The sequence below is a fragment of the Acanthochromis polyacanthus genome, chromosome 3 (genome assembly GCF_021347895.1).
Source record: "Acanthochromis polyacanthus isolate Apoly-LR-REF ecotype Palm Island chromosome 3, KAUST_Apoly_ChrSc, whole genome shotgun sequence".
In the NCBI taxonomy this organism is placed as follows: domain Eukaryota; kingdom Metazoa; phylum Chordata; class Actinopteri; family Pomacentridae; genus Acanthochromis; species Acanthochromis polyacanthus.
In genome coordinates this window covers 9,647,277-9,673,434 of record NC_067115.1, presented here as the reverse complement: position 1 = coordinate 9,673,434, position 26,158 = coordinate 9,647,277, and the positions used below count along the sequence as shown (strand labels likewise).

General features: G+C 40.4%; 1 protein-coding gene across 2 annotated transcripts; it reads left to right on the top strand.

The window, feature by feature from the left end:
- The first annotated feature begins 281 nt into the window (after positions 1-281).
- On the top strand, positions 282-26,158 carry LOC110954762 (high affinity choline transporter 1-like). 2 transcript variants are annotated; one of them, XM_051946023.1, is made up of 9 exons: positions 282-594; positions 8,216-8,424; positions 8,647-8,760; positions 11,778-11,933; positions 17,264-17,412; positions 18,961-19,104; positions 19,331-19,484; positions 21,633-21,850; positions 22,957-26,158. In XM_051946023.1, the coding sequence occupies exons 2-9, from the start codon at positions 8,241-8,243 to the stop codon at positions 23,488-23,490; spliced, it is 1,653 nt and encodes a 550-aa protein (XP_051801983.1). In that variant the 5' UTR covers positions 282-594; positions 8,216-8,240; the 3' UTR covers positions 23,491-26,158. The 2 variants fall into 2 exon arrangements, with proteins under 2 accessions (XP_051801983.1, XP_022055136.1); XM_022199444.2 differs by lacking the exon at positions 282-594 and having other exon boundaries at positions 4,370-8,424.

Below are 26,158 nucleotides of genomic sequence, written 5' to 3'. Positions count from 1 at the left end.
GAGAAAGCTGGTAATGAGCTGGTGGTGAGCAGCTGGAGGTGCCAGTGCCACCCTCCACTCAAAGAAACCCTCGTGTGGATTAAGGTACGGAGGAGGCCGTCTCTGCCCCTCCTGCGTTATGAAACCAGCTAATTGGCCACAGTCAAGAACTCCCATGCAGTCACCAATCAGGTGGCTGTAGTGGCAGCTTCCCTCTCTTTGTATATCATCTGACCCCTCCCACCCTGTGAGCTTTAAAACCAGAGGAAGGCTCTCTGTTGATTCTAGAGGCTTCCATCCTTCCTTACTGAACCTGCCTCATGAGCACTGAACATCATCTCTGACTCTTCTCCCTTTTTATCTACAGAGCAAATACAAAATAATTCTAGACTTTGTGGAGTTTTTTTTTTAATTTAACCCTCTCAAATCAAACAGATCGAAGACCACCTGTTGCTTTTTTTGTGTTGCCCTCAGTGTCTTGGCAGTCTCTCACTTCCCAACACTGTGGATGAGTGTGACTCTTTATCTCCTCCTGGCCTGAATTTATCACCTGTGCTGTGAGAATAGCTCCTGTTGCCTCTTCATATCATCACTGACACGTACTGTTCACCCTAGGTATGTATGCAGCCACTGAATAGACTCGCCTCCTGTGCTCAGGTTCTTGCTCTTCACTGTCATGCTGTTTAACTAAAATTCAGATTTTTTTGTTTGTTTTTTTACATATGCGTGCATAAACAGATTTGGAAAGAAACTAGGTCAAGTTGGGATACTCTTAAGAGAGAGTGCATGCCTGTCCTAGAAATAGCACTGAGGTGCACTGCTGCAGAGCCAAATTGGCTCTTGTGGTTTGTCTTCTGTGACTACAGCTGCCTATCTTTGTTTTCTGTATCCTATCTATCAGTGGTTTTGACAAGCTGTAATTTTCCACTGCACTTGGTCCGAGAATGGATAAGTAGTGAAGGCTGAGACTGTGGTCAGACCGTAGTGTAATTTGCACTTTAATTTGAATGCTGATATTTTATTTTGAAGAGGTAATATGTTGCCTGTAATATGAAACTTGTGGTTCACTTTAACTAATGATTTTTTTGACGTGACTGTATTGGATGCAAAGAGTGAGTGTTGTCATTTATTTTGAATAATATGTCCACTGAAGAGCGTTTTCTAGTAAAAAAAAATAATTGCATTGCATTATTTCTTGGCAGCCTGCACCACATGTGCTCCTTACTGTTGCCCTGCACTTTCCTCCTACTTTCTCCTTTAATCTTTCAAATTGTTTCCATCTTTCTTAATCCAAGTCATCCGCCCGAGGGTTGACTCACCCAGCATGCATCTTCTCATCAATGATTCTCCGGTGAACTAAAAGTGTGACAGATTAGTTTCAGTTTGTTCACTAAGTGACTGGCTGTTGATGCTCGTAGCTTAACGACTCATGCTCCTCCTTTTTCTGGCAGTGAATTAGCAGCTTGTCACAGATACAGCAGTGAAAGTCTATTTCAAGATGCTCTTCTGTGTCTCTAATCCGCCGCTTGTCCAGCTTGTTTTTTCAAAGTGCCACTCAACATACACTGCAGCAGGCTCTTGTTTTTAGTTTTGGGTGTATATATAGTGTAGGTTACAATATGCTGATTTTTACCTGTAAGATCAGTGCAAATCAAGGGCAGATGAGCAAAGTGGCATTTACTGTGACAGGAAGTGTTAAGATTGAAGAGAAGAGGGTCTGTCAGCTCTCATTTTCCACCTCTATCTGCATACGTGGAGACCTCTACTGAAAGTAGCCCATTAATAGCGGATGATGACATTCCCTCCACATCACAAAATTGCAGGGGGTGGAGACGGAGGGGCAAACACACAGCAGGCAGAAGAGTCAGTCTGAACGGAAAAGTACTGAGTGGCAGGGAGACGAGGTGTGCGACTGAGCGAGTAGAGGTGACAGAGGAGGGGGGGTATTCATAGAAAGCTGTTGTACTGGAGTAAAGACATGTTTCTGCACCAGTATGAAAGAGAATATCTGGAATATTTACAACACAGGAAAGAACACGTCTGTCAATACTGTAGTCAAAGAGATCATCTGTTCTATACCTACTTTCTGACAGATGAAGCCTTTCAAAGGGTTTTTTTTTTTTTTTTACACCTGGCCTTCACATGTCAAACTTGCAGCATATTTTACTGTCAGCCTTCAATCCTTTCAGCTTCTGTTGCACTGTGGGAAGCTAAAAGTGTATCTTCTTGTGCATCATAACAGTTGGCTGCACCTAAACCTGGCGACTTAAGATGTTTGACAGGCAAATAAGCTAATATCTTGAGAATTGTGTGTTGTCTTTTTTGAAGAGAACATTTTAGAAATTGAAAATAATTGCTCTGCATTTTAGATGTGGTGAGGAGCATAGAGAGGATGATGGTAGGTGTGGTTCAGCCCACAACTTCAACACATTTTAAGACACAAGCACCAATTTATAAAAGATTTTAAGGAAAATCCTTCGTTGCCTGAATTTACTGTACGGCTAATATCAGTAGATGTGTCTGGAATAATCTTATTCATTCATTTATCCTTCAGTATAGCCGAGTAAGAGAATAAACAATACAGGCACACAGATGAGAAATTTGGATATGCAAGTGTCTCCAAACAGTTGGAGGTGATAGATGAAATTATAAATGTTCGCCCTACAAAGTGGGTGGTTCTGCGTGTTTTTTCAAGTTACCAATGCACAGTGAATAAAACAGGATTTTCGAAGTTCAGTGTAAATACCCAACATCTGCAGCGAAACAAAAATCTTTAAAGTGGAAATATCTGATTATATTTCTACAATTTCATTTAGCAGATGCTTTTGTCCAAGGCGACGTAAAACACAAGCAGGAATTCAGACATAAGGAAAAACCTGTAGTAAGTGCAAAAAGTGCTTCAAGTGCGACTGGTCAAAGGTGTTGCCATCAAGTTGCAGAAGAAGTGCCACCCCCCCCCCCCCCCACACACACACACACACCTTTTTGTTGTTTTTTTTTCAATAATATGTATATATTATACATATTATATGTTACTTTCTTCTTACTCAATATGCCAAAAATCTTTCAGAAAAAAATGTGTGACTAGTATGTATTTTCAGTGATTAATTGATCAGAGCAGATGATCTCATTCATTAATTACATTTTTAGACATGAGAACTTAATTCTGCTTCTTATTTTAGACTTAGACAGACTTTCCCCAGAGGGAAATTCCATGATTTAGTAGTTTTATAGTCTAAAGTTGTCAAAATAACTGTTTAGCAGCAGCAGTTCTTACTCAATGTGGGTGTTCTTCCTGTAAGAAGTTTGCATGAATGACAGGTGCAAAGGCTGTGGGTCTTTTTTTTCTTCTTTGTGGCTTACACATTAAAAGGGATTTTTTTTTGTGGACTTTTGGTTTGCACCACAAAGAAAAAAACATCGCAGCGACAAAGGTTCATTCCACACCTGAGTAAGACACATTGTTGGCTCCAAAATGACAGCGAATTGTGAGAATGATGATGAGCTGTTGACGTAACAGGTAAATTCTATGCAAGTATGTAGATCTAATCTTAAATGCTGCCCATCTTAACTTTGTGCCTGCACTGTCTTCACACTTGGGCCGCGTTGGACGAGCAATGGAAATTTACCAGGTGCTGAGTCAGCAAACTGCAGAAGTGACATTTATGGGAAAATGACTTGATGCTGACATAAATTTAGAGACTTTCTTAGTGTGACAGGGGTCATTACAAATGTTTAGAGTGTGTGTTTGATTAGGAGGGGAAATGATAGGCTCCTTTAAAACCCTGTTTCAACTCAGAGATTAAGGTGCGTTTAACTAACTGAAAATGCTGGGAGGATGCGTGAGACCAAAAAGAAGAACAAAGTCTCATACAACTCACATGGAGCCCTCCCAGTTGACTCTGTGAACCTCCACAAGATGGGGAAAGTTCTTAGTGTGTTCAAACTGATGGCTTTGTTGAGGGTGTCGGTTGATAGAAATTAATTCTCAGGATCTTTGGTTCTGTGTCAAAAACTAAAGCAATGTCTTGTTTGTATGCTTGTAGTTTTGTGTAAGAACTGCAGCAACAAGCATCATTTCATTGTGCTCCGGTTATGTTTGATGTGATATTTAGTTGATGTTAAATTATGTTTAGCCAGAGTTGAAATTCTCAGGAAAGAGATGAGCCGTCTTCACAGACACATAGTTTTTACATGAGCTATAGCTTATGTATTGTGATATTTTTTGACCATATTGAAAGAGTTTCACCAATAAATGTACTTCTCTAGCATATTTAATCCACACTTTTTACTTTTATTAATTGAAGTATTGCTTTATATAAAGTTAATAGAGCTTTGCAAAAAAAAAAAAAACCTTTTTATTCTCGTTTATGCTAATTTGCTGGACAATTATATGTGTCTTATTTAAGTCACTAGCTGCACTTTGGTTTTCCTGTTTGCACTGCAGTCTTTAATAACATTAACTAGTTATCTCGAGGCACTAAAATGACTTCTCCACAGACTGCATTTTATTGAGTTTGAGCATTGATTAAACCCTCATAATGTGTCTGCCAGCATATAAAAATACATGAATTGGAATGTTAACAGATTTTTAAAAATTCACATGAACGAACCAGAAATTGAAGTTGGCGATATATTTGATTTGCAGCAAAACATGATGTCCAGCTGCCACCAATACCACTAATCTAAGACTAATGAAAACCAAAAATGAACAGAAAAGACATTTGTGATGATTATTTGAAGGATAGAATTTTATTATTGTGACCACCTTAACTGTAAAAGGTCTAGGAGCATGAGTCAGTGTGTCAACCATGTGTGGCAACACTAAATTATCCAGCAATTGACTGAAACTCATGTCTACGTGTTCTATGTATGAGCTAATATGAGCATGATCAGATATTAGAAGCAATGGGATGCAATGGTTTATTTGGACTTTGGTTACAGACGTGTGTTATTCTGACATTAATCCTCCAGCCTGTTTGGCGCGCTGTAAAAGGAAAGTCCATCAGGTTTATGGGCTGAGCTGCAATTTATTTGGTTGCCTGGTTGGAAGTTGCCTACTGCACACATGAGTTAAATATTAACTCGGCATCATTTTAGTCGCATATTTTCTCAGTCTGGCTCGGGATGCAAATATGAGATAAATTAGTTTTGTATTGAAAACAGACCTTCGATAGCTGCAAACAATATGGAATGTTTTGCGTATGACAAGCTAAATGAAGTGTGACTGATTCAGTTTTAAATACTTGAAATATTGCGTTTTCACAGATCAGTAACATGAGAACATCCAGTCTGATTAAGGAAAGGCAGATGATCGCTGGCCAGGTCCTCATGGAGGAGATATTCATCACACTGAAAAAGGAGGGCAAATAAAGTCTTGAATGTGTGGTGATCAAATGGGGCTTTTTTCCAGCTCCAAAATAGGTCAATAGGCATGTATATCCATCCCTATAGAGGGACTCTAGGCCTCTTGCCAGTCTGTGAAATGTCTTGCATGCTGTTACAAAGAGGAGAAGGGCCCTCCTGAAATAGTCTGGACTGTGAAAATCAAAGCTGAAGAGACTGAGAAAGCACACCGAGGAAAAAAAGAAACTGAAATTAACTAATATACACCGTCACAAATCATTTTTTTTGCACTAGCAATGAATGAAATTATCGCGAATGCTGTTAATGTCTAACAAGCAGCTGTCAACAACCAACGCGCAGAGAATTATCCCTCAGTTTGTTAGTGCTACAGATCAAAATAGCCTCTTTTCACTCATTTTATGGCAGTTTCAGAAGCAAAATTGAATCCCATGAATAAGTTTTGTACAAGTTGCTCGGCACCAAACAGACAGACAGAAGCTTAAGGTAAGCTGTTAAACTAACTTTGTTTTTGTCAGATGTTTAGTAGCCGCTAGAAGCTAATAGGGAAGTAAGTATAGGACTTACATTTAGTGTGACGGCCACAAATAGAACTATGTGCTAGCAAATCAATATGTTAGCAGCAATAAGTCATTGCTTTGTATGTCTCCGTTTGCATGTCAAGGAAAGATCACCCAACAATTATGGGTGATGTGTGCTGTCTATAAATTAAGAGTCTGTATGCCCACTAAAGGGCAAATATCTCAGCAGCAAAGGTCTCTGATTCTTTGGACTGGGGCACAATGTCCTCTACGCTTCAACCTCTACTGTTCTGCGGCTTTTACAAGCTGACAAAAAACTTGCAGCTGCCCTCAAGGAATTCTCCCACCCATGCGATTACATAGAGCCCAATAAAAAATTTACAAGCCCCTGAAAAAGCTCCAAACATTCACAAACAAACAGTAATGCATTTGATTTTAGAAGTAGCGCAAAAAAACCCATAAACTGCACTGATAGTCGTGTAGAGCTAGCATGCCTTTTCTGCTTGTTGGTCGACCAAGCATTGCAGGGGTAATTACCTCTGTGGTTGTTTATTTGTAACTTGAATGGGTTTCTTGTGCTGCCAGTCCAACTGGGAGTCAGAGTTTTATACCCTTCAATGCTTTTTGTGTTAATGATACATTTATATCTGTCTCAATCTTGCGTATTTGCTGCAAGACTTCCTTCAAAATAGCTCCTAAGTGAAATGTGAATAACACACAGTCCTGTTTGCAGTTGTCTTTGAGCCTATATAGGTCAGAAACTCTCCACGCATCCATCCATTATCTATACAATGCTTAATCCTCATTGGGTTGGGGACGTAGGGGGCTGGAGCCTATCCCAGCTGACTTAGGGCAAAGGCAGGGGAAAGCCTGGACAGGTCGCCAGTCTATAGCAGAACTATACATACAGACAAACAATCACACTCGTGGTCAGAAACTATCAATGCTAAAATGTAACATTCAGTTTGAACTCTGCAGTGCATGGTATGTACACAGTGCAACAAACTCACAGATATAGAAGAGACCAAAACATAGAGGCCACGTGAGTGAGCTTTTCAGGCTTTTGTTGACTTTGGCATTGAGCCACTCTCCCCCCTCCCCAAGCCCCTCACCCATTCCTTGCATGCCTTCACATAAACACGCACACATACATTACTTTCACAAACATTTCCTTTTCTTTGCTCTCTCTGTTCTCCCAAGTGGATATACATGCATTCTTTCTTCCTCAAGTTTTATGATCTGAGCCAAACTTTAATAAAGTGATTCTGATTCTGAAACTTTTCTGTAAAACAGATATGGTTTTCACTACGCTGGGCACAACCAAGAATGTCTTGTTTTGGTTTTTTCTTTCCAAACCCTGATAGTCGCCGTGTTTATGATGAATGAGTTTCTGTTTATAATAAAGAAAATGTTTTCTTTCAGACACTGCCTGACTGTGATACTTTCTATGGAAAGTTACTCACTTTCCCTGACCTGAATTAACACAGTTGATACTTTACCGTCAACTTTAGCCATGTCAGTGTGCAGAGAAGTAGGTGCAAAGCTGCAGTTACAGATTAACACTTTTTTTATAGATGCAGAGGTTTTTCTCATCTTTAAGCCTTTTTTAGAAGCCATCTGACTCATGCACGGTTACAGTAACTGCGCACACATAGATACACACATGTACATACTAACATGGCTTTGAGATGTGTTCACTTCCCAATGTTTGGGGTCGAAACTCGGGCCGTCCAACCACTGAAGACGGGGGACAACATCTGTCCGCCATCTTTGTCAGTGCTGCCAAGTTTTATGGTGAGACCCCCTTCGCCTCTTCGATTCTTCATCCATCCACCCTTTGCCTCTTTATTTTTTTCCCTCCTCCACCCCACCTTGCCTTCTCCTCCTCCTCACCCCATCTGCCAGGCAAATGGAGCCAGGTCATCTGAGATGCTGCTGCTCCTTTCTTCGTATTTTTTCCACTGTAGCCTCTGAATTTGCTTTCTTTCTTTAAGAAGACAAAAAAAATTCTTTTCCATTTCTCTCACCCTTCTTTTCTCTTCGATGTAAAAACATGCTTCGATTTTCTCTTCAGTGTTTATCATTTGCGCTTGTTAGCTTTCTACACATTATGAATCGACCTTTTTTTTTAAAAAAATCATCATAGAATACAATTTTCGAATTTGTGCAAACTTGCATCCCCTGCCCCCCTTCTTTGCCCTGCATAAATATTTATTTACACAAGACATTAATAAGAATATGTTGTAACGTGACCGTTTGTATTTTAACGATTGCAAGCAATATCTACATATTTCTATTTTTAACATTTAGCAGCTCAGCTCTTCATGTTTCTTCATTCTGTCTCTTCACAGGAAACACAATAAAAAGTGTTTGAGGATGGCTCTGAATGTGCCGGGTCTGGTGGTGATGGCGGCGTTCTACCTGCTGATCTTGGGCACGGGCATCTGGGCGTCCATGCGCTCCAAGAAGGAGGAGAAAAAATGCACAGGAGATGGCATGGAGATAACGCTACTGGCTGGACGCAACATCAACTTGCTAGTCGGCATCTTCACTCTCACTGGTAAAGCAGTCAGAGTGTGCTTAGTTGAGACACCATTTAGATTTTTTTTTGATGATTTCAGCGTGTTCTGTTTGGAGAAAATGAGTTGCGAGGGATGACTGACATCAAGCTGCGATGCATCTGAAAGAGAGTAAATGTGGTTGTTTGGTTTGAATGAAAAAGTCAGTGAAATACACAAGTCAATGCATGGTTTTGATTTATTGTGGGTTTCCGTCTCTGCAGCTACATGGGTGGGAGGAGGCTTCATCCTTGGCATAGCTGAGGCAACATACAACCCAACACTAGGCGCAGTTTGGGCCCTCATGCCTGTGCCTTATGTCTTGACCTTCTTCTTAGGTGAGTAGCATCTATTACTACCCTGCATCAGGGGATAGCAACATAAAGGAGGAAACAAAACTGGGCTAAATCATTTAAAAGTGAACTAATCATGTGATGTAGAGAGTTGAGAGAGAGAAAGTTGGAGAAAGAGCATTTTAAAACCTCAAAAAGTGCCACTGATTTGTGAGGAGCAGTTTATTATTAGACAACAGCCGAAGCAGGCAGGTACGGTTACACGACGCTGGATGTAACAGCGAGTAAACAAGACATCTTGCATGTGGTATGGCATGAGCAGCATGTTAGCAGTAGGGGTCAACCAATGTTATTTTTTTTAAGGTCAGGTTATTGCAAATCAAAGAGACCAGTACCTTGAAGTGATGTGCATTTGCAATAAAAAATTAGAATCTGGTGTCAAAATTGAAATGACATGAACTGAAACACAAAGCGTCTTTGTAACGCTTTAGCTGATGTTTGTTAAAAATATGTTTAATTAATTTTAAGTCTTTGACCTTCCGTGTTGACTGGCTGTTACTCATAATGTGTAACCAATTAGAGAGTTCTGTGGGAGAGACCACAAGCCAAAGTAGCACATTTTTGAATTAATTTATTTAATCAGAAACCAATTTACATCCAAATAACAATACTGATAATTATAAAAATGCTGAATATTGGATCTGATCACTGGCCAAACTGATAACAACCCCTGCTTAGATTACCAGCACTGGTCATCTGTGCTTTCATAGAACTCAAAACTCAACAGACAATCACGTTAGTTCAAACAGAAAACGCTGAATTTGATGGATAAAAATGCACACAGGGACGTATTTCCTAGCATATGGTGCAAGTGAAAAGCGTGCTCCTACATACCCTGTGGACGCTTCTGGTTTGAGGAAAATCAAAGCTTTTCTGTCATGTGAGGCACGCATTTCTTTAGGCGATTTAATTGGATGGAACTGGCAGTGAAATTGATTTAATGGTGAACGTCATCGTTGAATTGCCAAATGAAATGTTTCAATTGACACAAAAGTATTTGTGAACTTTATGCAGCCTGACAATAGTTATTCCTGTACAGAGTGCGCATCAGTCATGTATGCAGAGTCTGAAATGAACACTGGAAGGCAGCAGTAAATACCAGTAACATTAGCTGACAGTAGCTTTGCTCTGTCACATCTTTTTTTCTCATCAAGGGTTGCAACAACAGGACTTGCTTTTGTAGACATTTGACATATACTGTGTGGGGTTTTGTTTTTGGTTTTTTTACACCCAGCAGCTAATAAATGTCTTGTTTGATATTGTAAGTTGGGTATTGACTTAAACATTGTTGCTTGACAGAAACGCACATCATAATAAGTTAATAATAATAAATAAAATTGCTCTGCATTTAAAAAATATTTAGTGTGAAGTTTTCCCTTGTATTGCTTTTCGACATCAAACCATGGTCGGTTTAATTTGACTTTTCGTAAGTCAAATTCACCAAAAAATGTGTTTCATGCCAAATTGAGAACAGATTTCTATTAAGTACTGTCAAATAATTAAAATCCAAGAAGTAAAATAAGGAGGAGTCGTAGGTGTCTTGATGGCATCCCTCACTATCAGGTTTTAATTCATGATATCCCTACACTTGGCTACGTTTATTTTACCATCTATCTTTACAAGCCTCCCAGGGCTTGGTACTGAGAAGCATCTTCACATAATGATGCTGCCACCACCATGCTTCACGGTGGAGATGGTTTGTTTGTGATGATGTGCATTGTTTGTATCTGCCAAACATACTGTCTAGTCTGATCGCCATAAAGGTCAATTCTGGTTTCATCAGACCTAAGAAATCTCTTCCAGTTGACTTCCAAATCCCTTCTGGTGAACTCCAGTCCAGATTTTTCCAACAGTGGCTTTCTCTTTACCACTCTTCCACAAAGCTTTGACTGTAGTACTCAAACAGGTACTGTTTGCACAGTCTCCTGTCTCAGCAGCTGAAGCTTCTAACTCCTTTGGTAGAGTCAGAGGATTTTAACTGTACTCCAAGGGATTTTCAGTGACTTGGAATTTTTCCATCCCCTGACTGATGCTTTTAATAACGTTTTTGCAGAATTGCTTGGAGTGTTCTTTTGTCTTGATTGTGTCTTTATACCACAGTCAGTGAGACACATTCCCTGCATGATCTTTTTTGTTACTAAATGTATAACTTCCACCACCAACTGGCAGCACCTGCATTAAACTGGGTGTGCTACTTTAAAGGTGATGAATACTTATGGAGTATCTTATTTTACATTTTTAATTACTTGGCATTACATTGTAGAAATCTGTTAGAACTTTGACATGAATGAGTTTTTTTTTACAAGATATTAAATTACAATGACCATGTTTTATTGTTGAAAAGCAAACTCGGAAAGCTTCCCAAAGCTTTTGATCACACTTTATAAAACACAGTACTGTACATCACTCACAGCCTTTTGCTGATGTGTTTTTGACCACCAGTGAATCTGTCTTTCCTCCATCCCCCGTCTGACGCCTCACACTAATAAAAGTGTCGTTCACGTTAAAAATAGCACCATGAGAAATCAGTTTAGGATTGTAACTCGAGGCGACAGGTGCAAATGGTTGAGTTAACCCAGAGGCTTAGATTGCTTCTCCGAAATTCACCAAACAGACAAACTTGGTGGGTCGTCGGTAAACACTTGCAACAGGTGAAATCATTGGCGCTCAGGCCTCCGCTGTCACAATAACCTCCATGGTGTGAGAGTTACAGGAACCGGAAACTCCACTCTCCGATCAGGAAATACAACATTCCCCATTCTGTTCTGGTCCATTGTTGACCAAGTGAACCCATGAGCTCAGCTGTAGGTGTTCATTGTGTTATCTGCAGGGAACACTTGCTTTCCTAATTGTTTGTCACACACTTGTTCCTTCACTCTCCCGCTACCCCTCTTCCTTTCTCTCTCACCTGGGGTTTTTGAATGAAAGAAATATGGCCGTGCTTTGAAATTGACGGCTGCATCATTTCCAGAGAGAGAATCGGCTGTTCTCTCTGTCCGCAGGTGGCTTTTTCTTTGCCAAGCCAATGAGAGAGAACAAGTACGTGACAATGATGGACCCTTTCCAACAGAAGTATGGGAACGTCCTGGCCACTGCGCTGATTTTGCCTGCACTCGTGGCCGACGTGCTCTGGGTGGCACGCACACTCGTCAGCCTGGGTAAGTTGCTTCACACTATAAAAGTAATTTGTACACACACATGCTCATACAGTCATGCAAGCACTCTCAGATCAGGGTACACAATGTGCACAAGCACTAGAGCACAAAAACAGCCAGGCATTTATAGTGCGTGCTTTTATTTGGCGCCAACACAGTGCTGCAGATTATTTTAGGAGGTGTTTGCACAAAAAATAATGCAATATTCCATATAATCGCCACCACAAGCACTTATTTTCCGTAATATTTTGTGTGTGTGCTTCATTTTAGTGCAGAAACACCTAACAAGAGGCATATATGAACTTGAATGGTATTTGGGAAGGCAGCAGTAAAAAAATGCTAACTGAATTGACCTTTTGCTAACCCCCTCTTCTAAACAGTAATCGTTAATCCTAATTAAACTTGCTTGTCATGTTTCTCATGTGGGCACAGAGTAAAAGACGGTCTATGAAATGGATTAAACAGTGCCATAAACTGCAATCATGAATATGTTCAACTAGCAATATTTACTTCAGAAGCCAAGGAGCCCATCATTAGCTCATTGTCCTCCAAAAAAAGTAAACCTAAAAATAATACCCAGCACATCCGCTGCTGTATTTCGCCTCTTGTGTAAGCTGAAATTGTCCCTCAGAGTTTAGAGTGTTAGCAGCTTTGCCCTTCTCTTTACTTGGACACATTTGCATCCACCCCAGCAAAGCTAAGTAAAACATTTACTTCCTGAAAACAAATTACATACGCTAAGCAAAACTGGGATTAAGTTAGGATGATCACACTTATGGCTAACTAGTTCTAGCAGCAACATGTGAACAATAGTTGTTTATATCTGTGTCCTCTATAAGGAAAATCCGGCTGTAATCTTACTCTTTGAGTAGCCCTCACTATATAGTTGGTCCACTGATAGTCTCACAGTAATTAAACTTCTTGTACTGTTTAAAGTTGGCTTATGGAGCTGAGACCAGGGGGAGTTGCACCAACAAAGATCAGTTCAATCTGAGATCAGCAAAACTGTGTCTAAAATGAGTGAATTCATATTTGAAATTAAGCAGAGCTCTTTCACACAATTGAAACCTCTTTTTGCTAAATGCTCTTTAAATGCTTTTGCTAAATTGGTCAAATCAAGCTGAAGTGGTTGCTTATCTAAAATAAGAATAATGATAATAATAATAATGTTGGAACCTACCAAGTATAAAGAGAGGGAAGAGCAAGACTTGTTTTTGTCATAGACACTGTTGGCTATTTGGCTATTTAGCAGTGAGTGGAGTTGTTAATTACTTTTGATCTGAGAGCTGACATAAATTTCAGCGGTGATGATACAGTTGTGCTTTTTTGTTTATTCAGTCTTCTGGTCCAGCTCCAAGACAGTTGAATTGGTATCTTTGGCAGCATCATAGAATTGAAGTGGGTGGAGACCGTTCCATATTCTCTTTGAGGAATTTGATACTTTTGGTCAATTGATCTCAAAAAGCAGCTGTTTAAACAGTTAAACCTCCTAAAGTGTGAGTTTAAAGTTTACGCTGGATCACATAGTAAATTAGAGTTTAAAGTTCTGGTGCAACTGAAAGAAATTTAATCAGTTTAGAGATAAAAACTAAACTGAAGTTGTGAGGTTTGACTAAAGGTAAACGCTGGCTTGATCAGCTTTAAAAATAGTATAATTACTATAGTCAGCTAGCTGTAGCTCATAAAATGTTCCTGCAACATTTGTACTAATCAAGATTTGCCACCTATAAATGTGGACGATTCATTTGTTTTCTCCTGTTTTCAATCAAAGACAATTTTTAAAAATACCAGCTCTTTGCAATAATGTTAGATTTTTCTTTCACACGGTCAACTGCAAAAGGAGTGTGGCTTAGCTAACGGTCAGTTAATACAGAAACTTTAAGGAGGATAATGAAGCAGGGAAGCGGCACCACACTGGGTGGCAAGTTTGTCTTTCCTCAAATAAAACCCTCAGCACAGACACACAGTTACTAAAAATAACTACCTGCAGCTGTGGATTATCATTAATATAGACATGGATGATCAGTGGGTATTATTTGAAGATTAATGTGGCTCTGTGTGAATTATTAGCCTCGATGTTGTGATTCTGTTGTTTCTATGTGAGCTACTACATTTGGTAACACTGACACTGCTGTTGATTTAAGTGTGTGCAAGTGGGCTTAGACAGATAGACAGCGAATGTGAGTGTGCATGTGCTCTGTAGGGTGTGTAGTATTCGCGTGGGTGTTTGCAAATGAGAGAAAGTGTGTGTTTATAATGTTTTCATGTGTGTGTTTTTAACGCTGTTTTCTTTTCCAGTGTTATTTGAAAAAGGGGGTTAAACATCGAGCAGCCTGTTGATTGTGAAAGGTGATCAATTATTCAAACTAGATTGCTGTGTCATTTTTCCATCGTATGTAACGAGGCTCTGACTGATTGACAGGAGGGTAGATGTTGCATCATGAGTTTCATTCCTGTGTGTCAAATATGAGATGTTTAGATGTTTAAAGAGACTTAAAGGGAAACGGTGAAATCCATTGACAGTGTTCAAGTCACTTTATAGCTGTGCTGACGCTACACAAAAGGACCGGTTGGGAGACAGGAATGTTCTCGAGTCATTTTTGTTCAAACTTATCACCCTAATGTAGAATCAGGAGACCCCTCACTTCTCAGTAAACGCTCCTGTTGCTGTTTTCTGGGGCAGACATCCCTGACGTACGCTTGGCATAGCACAGAAACACTTTGACAGTCCAGAGAGTGTGCTGAGCATTTGACCCACCAGGGAGTTGTTGCCGGGAGACTGTTTGTGTATGTAAGTGTAGTATAAACTGAGCTTTGTGTATCTGTGTGTATGTGTGTTCAATGCCAGGAAGGATTTAACTGTAAAAACACCCTTTCAATGCCCCGTCACTTAGCAGTGTCGCATCAACAACACATGTCATGATCAAATTTCTGACGGGAAGGAATCAGAGGCAAGACGGACAGTTTGAAATATGTGTGTTTGTGTGAGTGTATGTATGTGTGTGTGCATTAAGTTTGTTAGTGGGTCAAGGATCTAAAAACAACACCAGGGAAGGTATTTAGGCAGCTCTTCGCCTCTGTCCATCCCTGGCGCTGCCCATTAAGCCCCAGAGGCCACTGAATCTCGTCCAGCGTTTTCCTCCCCTCTCCCCTAAATTTAGCCCAGAGTGGAACAGCACAGCTCAGCACAGAACACATAAGAGATCTAGTAGCTATATCTGGAAAACAGACCACCCAGGAATTATTTACGATGTAGTGATTATGTTGCGTCATGCCCCGACCATGAGAGAAGCTGCAGGACAAACAGCACTCCAAGTTCAGCACAGATGGATTTCAGTTCGCATATGGCATCGGAATGCATCTCAGCTGACAGCGTGTGGTCAGATTTTGAATTTCTTTAAAACAAAACTACACAAGATGGGAAACATTCATTGTGATCTTAAATGTGTCACTGATGACCTCTAAATGCAGACTGATTGATTGCTAAGTGTGAGCAAGACGCATTTTAGTGCCATGTGTAAACAGTATTTTTTTTAATTGACCAAGAAAGCTTTGCTTTCAGAAGCTTCCTGGCCAACATAAGCAGCAGCAAAAACAGCATTAAACATAAAAAATACCAATCTCAAGATTGCATTGAGTGACATTTTTATACTGTATATTTCAAAATGTTTGTCTGCAGAAAGAATAAGGGGCTCGACACACAGGAGACGACAACAGTCACGCTCCATTCATTTTCTATGGCTGCTGTGCGACGAGACGAACATCGCTTCCCCCCTGCCAACAACGCGACGGCAACATTCGTGCATGTGAAATTTCGCGCTCGTTCACGTAGACGTGCACCCGCTGGCTTGCGACACGATACAAGAAAGTTGAAAAATGTTCAACTTTTGTCACTGTCGCCTGGAGCTTCAACCAATCAGCGAGGGTTTCACTCACTGACCAATGAGCTTACAGCATGTTACACAGTACAGTCCGCTCCTATACGTTAATGGTCCGCTTTGGAAAAAAGTTCTGGGCTAAAGCAAAAGTAGGCCCACAATTTTCCTGGATCTTTTCTGAGATCTGGCATCAAATGGTATTCTCCATGCTCTTTCCTAGTTTGCAATATGGCACGGACCCAGGGTTATTTCTTTCTTTTATAAGCCAACGTCAAAATTTCGGCTAAATCAAGCAATATCTTCTGGCTCATCATCTTTCTGCTTTTTCTGTCATGAAACTCTTTGAAAACGTAAAAAAATCCCTCCAATTTCACAGCCAATCAGAAGTGAGGGAGACAAGCGATCTGTGCTTTTGCACAGCGTGACGTGTGTCGCCGTCGCCTGCCGCTGCCAAGTATCGCGCACCGTGTGTTGAATTTATCTCCTGTTGCGATGACTTTCGCATTCCCCCCTCAACTGTTGCTCCCCGTGTGTCGAGCCCCGAATTCCTGTATGAGTTTAGACATAAAGCAGGAGTAGAAGTGCACACATGGTCAAACTGAAATGGTCTCAATGCATGATGGTGCAAAAACTAGTGGCTAAGATAGAAAGTTGGGGTGTTTAAGGGGTCGGTGCGGGTGGGGTTAGAGGTCAGTGGGGTGGTGAGTGGCGATCGATGGTGCCGATCTGACACTTCTCTGTTTAAGGCATTGTTGTGGTGTGGCTGCAGGCTGCGGCTGGGGGGACCCTGGCAATGTGGGAGAAGAGACGGTGAAGGTAGTGATGTTTTGCTTGCCTTGTTTGAGTAACAAGATGTCTTTTTTTTTACTATTCACTTGTTTACTTATATTTTTCTTTTCTTTTTTTTACTACTCAAAGACACTTCTCTTGATTTTCCTGAATTTTTAAAACTTGTAAATTAAACTTATCAGTGTTTAATGGGTGATAACTCACCCATGAGGGCAAAAAAACGGGAGTATTTTGGAGTCACAATCAATAGGCTGCTTCTATTATGTGTTTCTGTATGGTCCTGTTACATCTCATTTATGTTGGCTTGTTGCTTTATTGAAGCATTTGGGTGCTTTTTAAAGGTTTCAACTGTAGTCACCCATGCTTAAGTGTAACTTTATCCTTGACTTAAATGACTACAAATGATTGTTAAAGCTGCATTTTGGTGTATGTACAGTTTAACGAGACAGTGTCATTGCTTAGCTTCTTTTTAAAGAGTGGATGCATGTATATGTGTATGTTTGTGTGAAAGAGACAATATTTAAAAGCAAAGGAGAGACTGAGAAGTTAAACAGTGACAGTTGCATGTAAGCGTAGCAACAGACGTCTGTACATTAGTGGACTTGCAGTAGGACAGCGTACCTCTGTCAGTCCTCCGACGCTCACCACTCTGCTGTGTTGTTACAGGTGGAACTATGAGCGTGATCCTGGACCTATCCTACGTCTATTCAATCATCATCTCCTCAGTGGTGGCCATCATCTACACACTGCTGGGGGGGCTCTACTCTGTGGCCTACACAGATGTCATCCAGCTGATCCTCATCTTTGTCAGCTTGGTGCGTAACCATCTATTGACATGTTCGCTGGGTAACTTTAGAGCCCCATTCTTCTATTGAACGATTAACATCATTCAAGCGTGTACGCGATCAGATTACCCGTGAGAAAGAATATAGACAGATAAAATTTCAATAGAGAGTCCAACAGGTAGCTTGTTAACTCGGATGACATGCTAAATTAAAGCATGTTCTTACTTCATTAGTTTATGGAAAGTTGCTTTCAGTGTGTGCTCAAAGTGGTTTCCATCCAAACAGCTAAACTGGACAGTTGGCATCACAGCTGGTCAATTCTTTGATATGTTAATGAAGACCTGGTCACAGCAAGTTACTTGGCTTGATTTTGTAAAATAAGTAGCTCTAAGGGATTGGTTACAGATCTAGTTGGCACTGTGGCTGACTACTGACAGCTAACAATGCACACCGTGGATATATATAAATGCACATACCAAATGAAGCCATGTGAAAGCGTGGACGCCAAATTTATCAGAGGAAGTTACACCGCTTCTGAATTCCAATCATATTTTGGGGTGTTTTTTGTTCCTGACATATTTTTAATGTACACTCCTTTATCTCAGCATCTTTAACATTGTTGTTTAGTTTTAATTAGTTGACAAAAAGAAGCTAACAAATATTTTTGGTCACTCTTGATGATAATATCCCTTTGAACCCAAAGCAGTTTTTGTTTTCTCCAGTTCCATTTTTACTCACTGTGGGCTCATTTTTCACTGCAATTTTAAGTCCTGCACCCCCATGGAAACAGCACAACGACAGCTACAAGTACAGAGGACTTACAAATGTCTCTTGTGCAGCATAAAAAAATTATAATGGCATTCATCTTTGGTTAAAAAAAGAAGAAAATGCGAACGTTGAATTTCTTTTAATATTTCTTTTACCAAAGTTTGAAAAAAAATTGCAATCAACATGTACAGCGTTTAAAAAACAACTGCAAAACTAAAGTGACTCTAAATGCTATAGAAATTTTTCTACTTAGTTTTGTTTCCACACTTGTCAGTTTTTTTTAGCAGATTTTAAAAGGAGGCATGTAGAAAAAAAAGTAACTGATGAAATATAACTATTTTAAGTTTAAATTTTTGTAATTTTATAAATGAAATGGCACATCACATAAGAGTACCTCACTGAATGTTTCTGTACATGTCATATTGGAAATATACATAATTGTTTTAAAAATAATATTTCCTTTAAACCTGCTGGTGGTGTTTGGGTTTTGGAGGTTCAAGCTTCAAAGCTACTTCTTCTGCCTGACCGCTGTTTTTGAGCTTTCAAAAACCTCACATAACCTTCATCAGCAGATGGAGTTTTCCCAGATGTCATTGAACTTCAACTTTTTAAGATATATAAAAACTGCATCAGCTGATGGAGAGCTTCATTGACATTATGGTGACATTATTTAGTCAATACTGAATTCAACACTAATGAGAACCGTAGAAGCTCAGCCAGAAACTGACATTATGATTCTGTGCAGACTAAAAAACTTCCCCTACTGGACCCATAATCAGATTAGTTGTTTCGTTGTGTTTGTGTACACAGTGGGTGTGTGTTCCCTTCATGTTGACCAACCCTCACTCTGTGGACATCTCGCTGACGGCGTACAACCAGACCTTCCAGGCTCCCTGGGTCGGCACAGTGGAGCTGGATGAAGCCGGAAAATGGTTCGACGACTTCATGCTGCTGGTGATTAAACATATGTACACAATAAAACAGAGCACAACATGTTGTCTAATGCACAGTGCTCCTCACTTGATTTAATTTTGCCCAATGTTGAACTAAGCTTATTTCATTAGACGAGCAAACAGCCAAGTATAACAGCAGCAGAGGTATGACAAGATTGGGCTTCCTGAGCTGCGTTGCTATACAAACTGATTCCTGTCATCATGTCTGAACTATGTGTTTGTGGCAGGCTCTGGGCGGCTTGGCCTACCAGGCGTTCTACCAAAGGATCCTGTCCGCCTCATCTTACACCCAGGCTCAAGTGACCTGCTTCGCCTCCTCAGCCTTCTGCCTAGTGCTGGGTATCCCATCTGTGCTGATTGGAGCCGTGGCTGCTTCTACAGGTTTACCCTCTTAACCTAAATCCCTGGAAAATTCTTAGCTGACTGTCCTCACGTTTTTGCTTTTGAAATAATTGTATTTTTAAAACACATGTTTTACAATATATACTACCAGTCAAAAGTTTGGACATACCTTCTCATCTAATGGTTTTTCATGACTATTTATGTTGTAGTTTCTCACTGAAGGCATCAAAACTATGAATGAACACATATGGAATTATGCAGTAAACAAGAAAATGTGAAATAAATGAAAACGTGTTTTATATTTTAGATTCATACAAATAACCACCCTTTGCTTTGATTACTGCTTTGCACACTCTTGGCATTCTCTCCATGAGCTTCATGAGGTAGTCACCTGAAATGGTTTTTCAACTGTCTTCAATGAGTTCCCAGAGATGCTGAGCACTTGTCGACCCTTTTGCCTTCACTCTGTGGTCCATCTCATCCCAAATCATCTGGACAGGGTTTAGGTCAGGTGACTGTGGAGGCCAGGTCATCTGAAGCAGCACTCCATCACTTCTGGAGGTGTGTTTGGGGTCTTTGTCCTGTTGAAAAATAAATGATGGTCCAACTAAACACAAACCGGATGGGACGGCATGTCGCTGCAGGATGCTGTGGTGGGTCAGTGTGCCTTCAGTTTTGAATAAATCCCCAACAGTTTCACCTCCAAAGCACCCTCACACCATCACACCTCCTCCTCCATGCTTCACAGTTGGAACCATGCATGTAGAGACCATCTGCTCACCGTGTCTTTGTGCAACAAAGATGGGTGGAGCCAAAGATCTTAAATTTGAACTCACCAGACCAAAGCAGAGATTTCCACTTGTCTGATGTCCATTCCTTGTGTTTCTTGGCTCACACAATCTCTTCTGCTTGTTGCGTTTCCTTAGTAGTGATTTCTTAGCAGCTGTTTGACCATAAAGTCCTGATTGGTCAGTCTCCTCTGAACAGTTGATGTACAGATGTGTCTGCTACTGGAACTCTGTGTGGCATTTATCTGGGCTCTAATCTGAGGTGCTGTTAATTTTCTGAGGCTGGTTACTCAGATGAACTTCTCCTCAGCAGCAGAGGTGACTCTTGGTCTTCCTTTCCTGGGGTGGGACTCATGTGAGCCAGTTTCACCGTAGCGCTTGATGTTTTTTGTGACTGCACTTGGGGATACATTCAAAGTTTTTGTAATTTTCTGGACTGGCTAACCTTCACTTCTTAAAGTAATGATGGATTGTTGTTTCTCTTTACTTAGCTGACTGGTTCTTGCCATAATATGGATTCTAACAGTTGCTGAATAGAGCTGTAAGCTGTGTATCAACCTGACTTCTGTACAGCACAACTGATTGTCCCAACCTCATTAAAAAGGCAAAAAAAAATCCACAAATTGACCTTAACAAGGCACACTGGCGAAGTGAAAATGATTTCAGGTGACTACCTCATGAAGCTCATTGAGAGAAGGCCAAGGGTTTGCAAAGCAGTAATCAAAGCAAAGGTTGGCTACTTTGAGGAATCTACAATAAAAACATATTTAGAGTCATTTCACAGTTGTTTGTTTGCTACATAATTCCATATATCTTGCTTCATAGTTTTAATGTCTTCAGAATTTATCTACAATGTAGAAAGTAGTAAAGAACAAAGAAAAATCACTGAATGAGGTGTGTCCAAACTTTTGACTGGTAGTTTATATTTTTACTTCATTATTTTCATCCATAGATTCACATATGCAAGGTGTTAGTAGAAATTTAATCTAATGTGAAACCTTCAGAATGTAGCAATATACTTTGCAGTAACAAACACTTTCAGTATGTTTTCGATACTTTAGGAAAAACTCAACATGCACTGAAGACGACTTGTTTATCATTTATTTTACAGCAAGTAAACATGAAATATTCCCATGTTGGCTTAATCCTCTGAACCTCAAGTAGTTTCTGGGCATTTTTATTTGCCCAGGTCAAATTTTTACTCTCTTTGGGTTTATTTTTCACTGCATTATAAAGTCTTGCACCTCATGGAAACAGTACAACCATGACTAGAAGAACTGAAAATAAAGAGAGAACTCGATGATGTTGTTTGTTTCTGCTCTGAATCAGGATTATAGTGTATTTGTTTATTTCTCACCTATGCCTTTCCAAAATATTCATCTCTTCTTCTTCCTCCCAGATTGGAACTCTACTGCCTATGGATTACCAACCCCCTATGAGCGCGACCAGGCCGGATCCATCCTCCCCATCGCTCTACAGTACCTCACACCTACCTATGTCTCCATCATTGGCATCGGAGCTGTAGCTGCTGCTGTCATGTCCTCCATGGACTCGGCTCTGCTGTCCTCTGCCTCGCTGTTCTCCTCTAATATCTACAAGAACATGATCAGGAAGCAGGTGAGACTTTTGGAACAAGATGTCAACAACTTCTCTGTTACTGTTGCCTTCAGAGACAGGAAAGAAGAGATTTTAGTAATCTTAGTTACTTAGTGTGTGAAAACAGTTATAAAATCTCTTCTGATCCTCTGAAGCAGCGTTATGTTGTCATGTTGAGACATGTCAAGATATACAAGTCAGCTTTTGAGACTTTGTTCTCGCTCTGTAACCATCTAACAAAGGAACAGCATCATGTTGGCTAAAAGTGTCAGCTTAATGGAGCAGCTGAAACAGTCATGATCCCCAGAGGATGAATCCAGACGGCTTTGTCAAACTTGTATTCTCACATAGTCAGACCATTTTCTAGTGCTGACACAGCCCTGTGTTGAATAGTTTGACTGCTGACTGCACCTCATTATCATTCTGCTGTAGGAAAAACAAAACGCTGTGACTTGTTTGTCTTTATTTAAACCAATTGTAGCTGTCCTTGGCAAAGCTAAGCAATGGTGTTCACTCAAAATGTTGACGGAGGAATTATTTTGGTATAAGCTTTACATGCAGGAAGCCAAGCCAGGATAAGGTGCTGAACATGATAAACATCACCCTGTAAACATGTCATAAAGTTAGGGCTGTGTGTAGGTACAGTGTTACATAGACTATGATGTAGATTCTCAGCCTTGTTTCTTACAAGTCGAATGAATTGCTAATTCCATATGATGTAATGTCTGATGCATCAATATCGCCCATTAATACTTTACTAGTACTGGGCGTACTCGTTAAGAGTTTTGTGTAGGCAGCCGCCAGACATTTATAAATTAGAGACTGTACCGTCATGACATAAACTGGAATCAGCAACAAAGCAGCCATTTACTCCACTGTCCTGTACATACCGTACAGAAAGCCCACTGCTTCATATGTTATGCTTGCTCTCTTAAAACAATGATTTATTACATTATGTCACCCTCCAACCCTCCAGAGGAATGTTCCATAAAATGAGCCAGTTCACTGCAGGCTCTGACATGCTGGGTCTGATGTGTACTGCGTCTCTGTAAGCCGATCCCTTGACCTACAAGGCTCTGGAATGAGAAGTTGTATAACAAGGTGTATCGTGTTTCCCTCTTCACCAGGCGTCGGACCGAGAGATGCAGTGGGTGATCCGTATCTCAGTGGTGGTGGTGGGTCTGGCCGGCACCGCCCTCACCTTCCTGGACAGCAGCGTCCTGGTGTTCTGGCTGGTGGGTGTTGACATGTCCTACACTATCATGTTCCCCCAGCTGGTCTGCATCCTCTTCTTCAAGGTGTCCAACGGCTACGGCGCCACCGTCGGCTACATGATGGGAATCATCATGAGGATCCTGAGCGGAGAGCCTCTCATCAACCTCCCGCCCGCCATCCAGTTCCCCGGCTGCCGGCTGGACGAGGAGGGAAAACTCACCCAGTTCTTCCCCTTCCGCACCACCATCATGGTCATCTCGCTCCTGTCCATCCTGCTCTTCTCATGGCTCACGTCCATCATCTTTAACAAGGGCCTGCTGTCCGAGAAGTGGGACGTGTTCAAGATCAAACGCAAGCAGAGATCAACAGCCACAGCGGCAGATGTCAAGAGGACCAACGAAGAAGCCTCCCAGGCCAAGCAGCTCCTGGACACCACCAGCTGCTAAGGAGGCTACAGAGATGGGGAGAAGATGGGCACCGGTTGGAGGCAGACATGTTTGTTTGCAAGTGTGCAAGAGTTCATAGAGGGGGAACAGCAGCAGAGGCTGGATTTGTGTACAGATTCTGTATCACAGTGCTTTTATGGTGACGATCTCTGGCAGGAGCTGCTCATCGTCCTCTACAGAGATAGCAGTCCCAACAAGTCACCAAATACGTTCTGTTCACCTCCTTCAGTATATCGCCAAAAAAATACACGTAGAACCAGAATGAAATGCTTGTGCTCCATTATGTATACGCCACTAATATGGAGACAATCCCTCAAAGAACCCAGAGAAAATGTTAAAATTTCTTTGGAAACATAAAAAAAAATAGTCTGGAATATTTAAGGTCAAAGTCATACAATTCCTGAGTCATTAGATTCTCCTCAGTAAAGAACAGTTTCGTGCATTTGTACAGATGGTAGATTATATTTTCCCACCACACTTCATAAATTGGGTTTCTTTCCAGTCACAGAGATGAGTTTCGAGACCACCACACTTAATGAAAATCACAGCAGAAATGGATTAATCCCAAAGGAACAATTTGTATAGTTTAAAATTCAAACATAATGTGCAATTATTTATCAGATCTTTTCTTGCTTTTCCTGTAAGAGACAGTACGTCAGACTTGTCAGAAACAAGCCTGGGTCACCTTCGATGATAATCTTTAATCAACTCAATGCGCCCAGCCGGAAACTTGTCACTGTGCTGCAAACTTCTCTCTCATCGTGAACCTATGCAAAAGATATGCAGCAAAACGGGGCTTTTTTCCACACCAGAACAAAGAATTGCTTCCCAAAGAACAAAGAATGAGCGCACAACTGCACAGTTAAACTTAAGAGACAGTTTTTTTGAATGTCATCTGACTTCCTACTTCCTCTAGTTGATCAGCTGCCTTGACTACAGCAGCTTCTCATCTTTCTAGTTAGTTTTTAACCTCTAAAAAATGAGAATTAAAGTGCTTAATCGCCAATGTGCTTTATTTAAAATTGAAAATGTGCAATTTTTTTGATTCCCAAACTGCTTAGCAGTAAGAAAAACCTGACAGGAGTTTATTTCTTTTTTTGTAGAAGTGAATCTGTATGCAAGGAGAGGACAATCGTGTCAACGTATGTAAGACGTGAAGATTTATACATGTACATTTTCACCTCCAGCTCAGTAAACAGTAAAGTCAACATTTTTTTTTGTTTTTTCACAACGTCAACTCTGAAAGCGGGCGAATGCAGACACCTGAAGCGTCTGGCAGAGCTGGTAGCAATAATAAAACTCCAAAAACACTCAGGAATGTGACATGAACACTATTTCAGGCTTTTGAAATGTCCAGTGTGTTATATTTTATTTAAATTGACCGGTTCAGTTGTAAAAGCAGCAGCAGGGAGAGACTTAACAGTCAGATGAATCCCCACCGCTACATTTCACTCACATGATGAAAACCTGAATGTAGCAGTTTGTCAAAAAACTGCACAGAGAGGTTGCCCAACATCTTCCTTCCTCTTCCTCCTCACCCATTCCTCCTCCTCATTTCTTCCTCCTCCATCCGTCAGTGTGAGACATGTGCTTTTCAGTTTGCTCATTTATTATTTTGTACTGTATAATTGTTTATACTGAATGCAGCGCTGTAGTTTACAGTGGGATCACTTTATTCCTCTGAGGTGGTGAAAACCTTTGCAGCTAAGAAACAGTACAAATTCTATACTCCCTTTTTAATGATCAGACTGTCAAATGACACTTTTTTTAAAAAAAGAAAAAGAAAAGTATGTTGTTGTACTGAGCCTACATAGTAGTGAGTTGTGCAGCAAGATTCCTGCTAATGTGTGACAGTCACAGAAAGCCTCCTTCTACTACATTGTTGCCTTTAATATCACTGGAAACAGGTTGTATTTGCTGGAAAAAGTAAAATGTGTACACTCTAGTCACTGTTCAAATACCTCAAGGAGTGGTATTGTTGGTTTTAAGTGTACAAAACTTTAACCTATGATTCTGACTTCTCCTCCAAAGCATACTGTGTGAATGTCGACAAGCTGTTTCTCCAAAGAGGACGCATGTAGGATGCGGCGCATGCATCTTTTTATACGTGTGATTGTGATTTCTACATGTATTATACTCTTGTGCTGTAAAGTCTAATCACAATTTGTATATTTACACTTTTTATTTTTTATCAAAGTTGTTCACTAAGTAGAACACTTTATCTCCAGTTAGCAACTTTTTTAAAAAAAACACACAAATTCACCTTCAATTTTGCAGAACATGAATATGAATATAGAATTTCACCGTCGAAGAATCAGAAAAACTTGATTTGGTGAAAGATAAACTTGGATTTCACAACCTAAATAATGTATTTTCAGCACTTTTTGAGCAGAAAAATTTTCATTTCCAAGCTGCATTAGTCAAACACCACCTGGACAGTTGTGTTAGTTTTATATTATACGATAGATAGTGAGTTCTATATTGTATTTTCCCCTTATATGTATTTGGTTTTATACTGTTATGCATGATGATTGTCATTAACTGCGTTTGTATACTGAACTTTCATGAAGGCTGTTCTCTCTTGCCACTTGGCAAGGTCCTACTTTGTAATCGATTAATGTAAATCCCCATGGGGTGATGTTCTGTCAGAATAAAGGATGAAACCAAA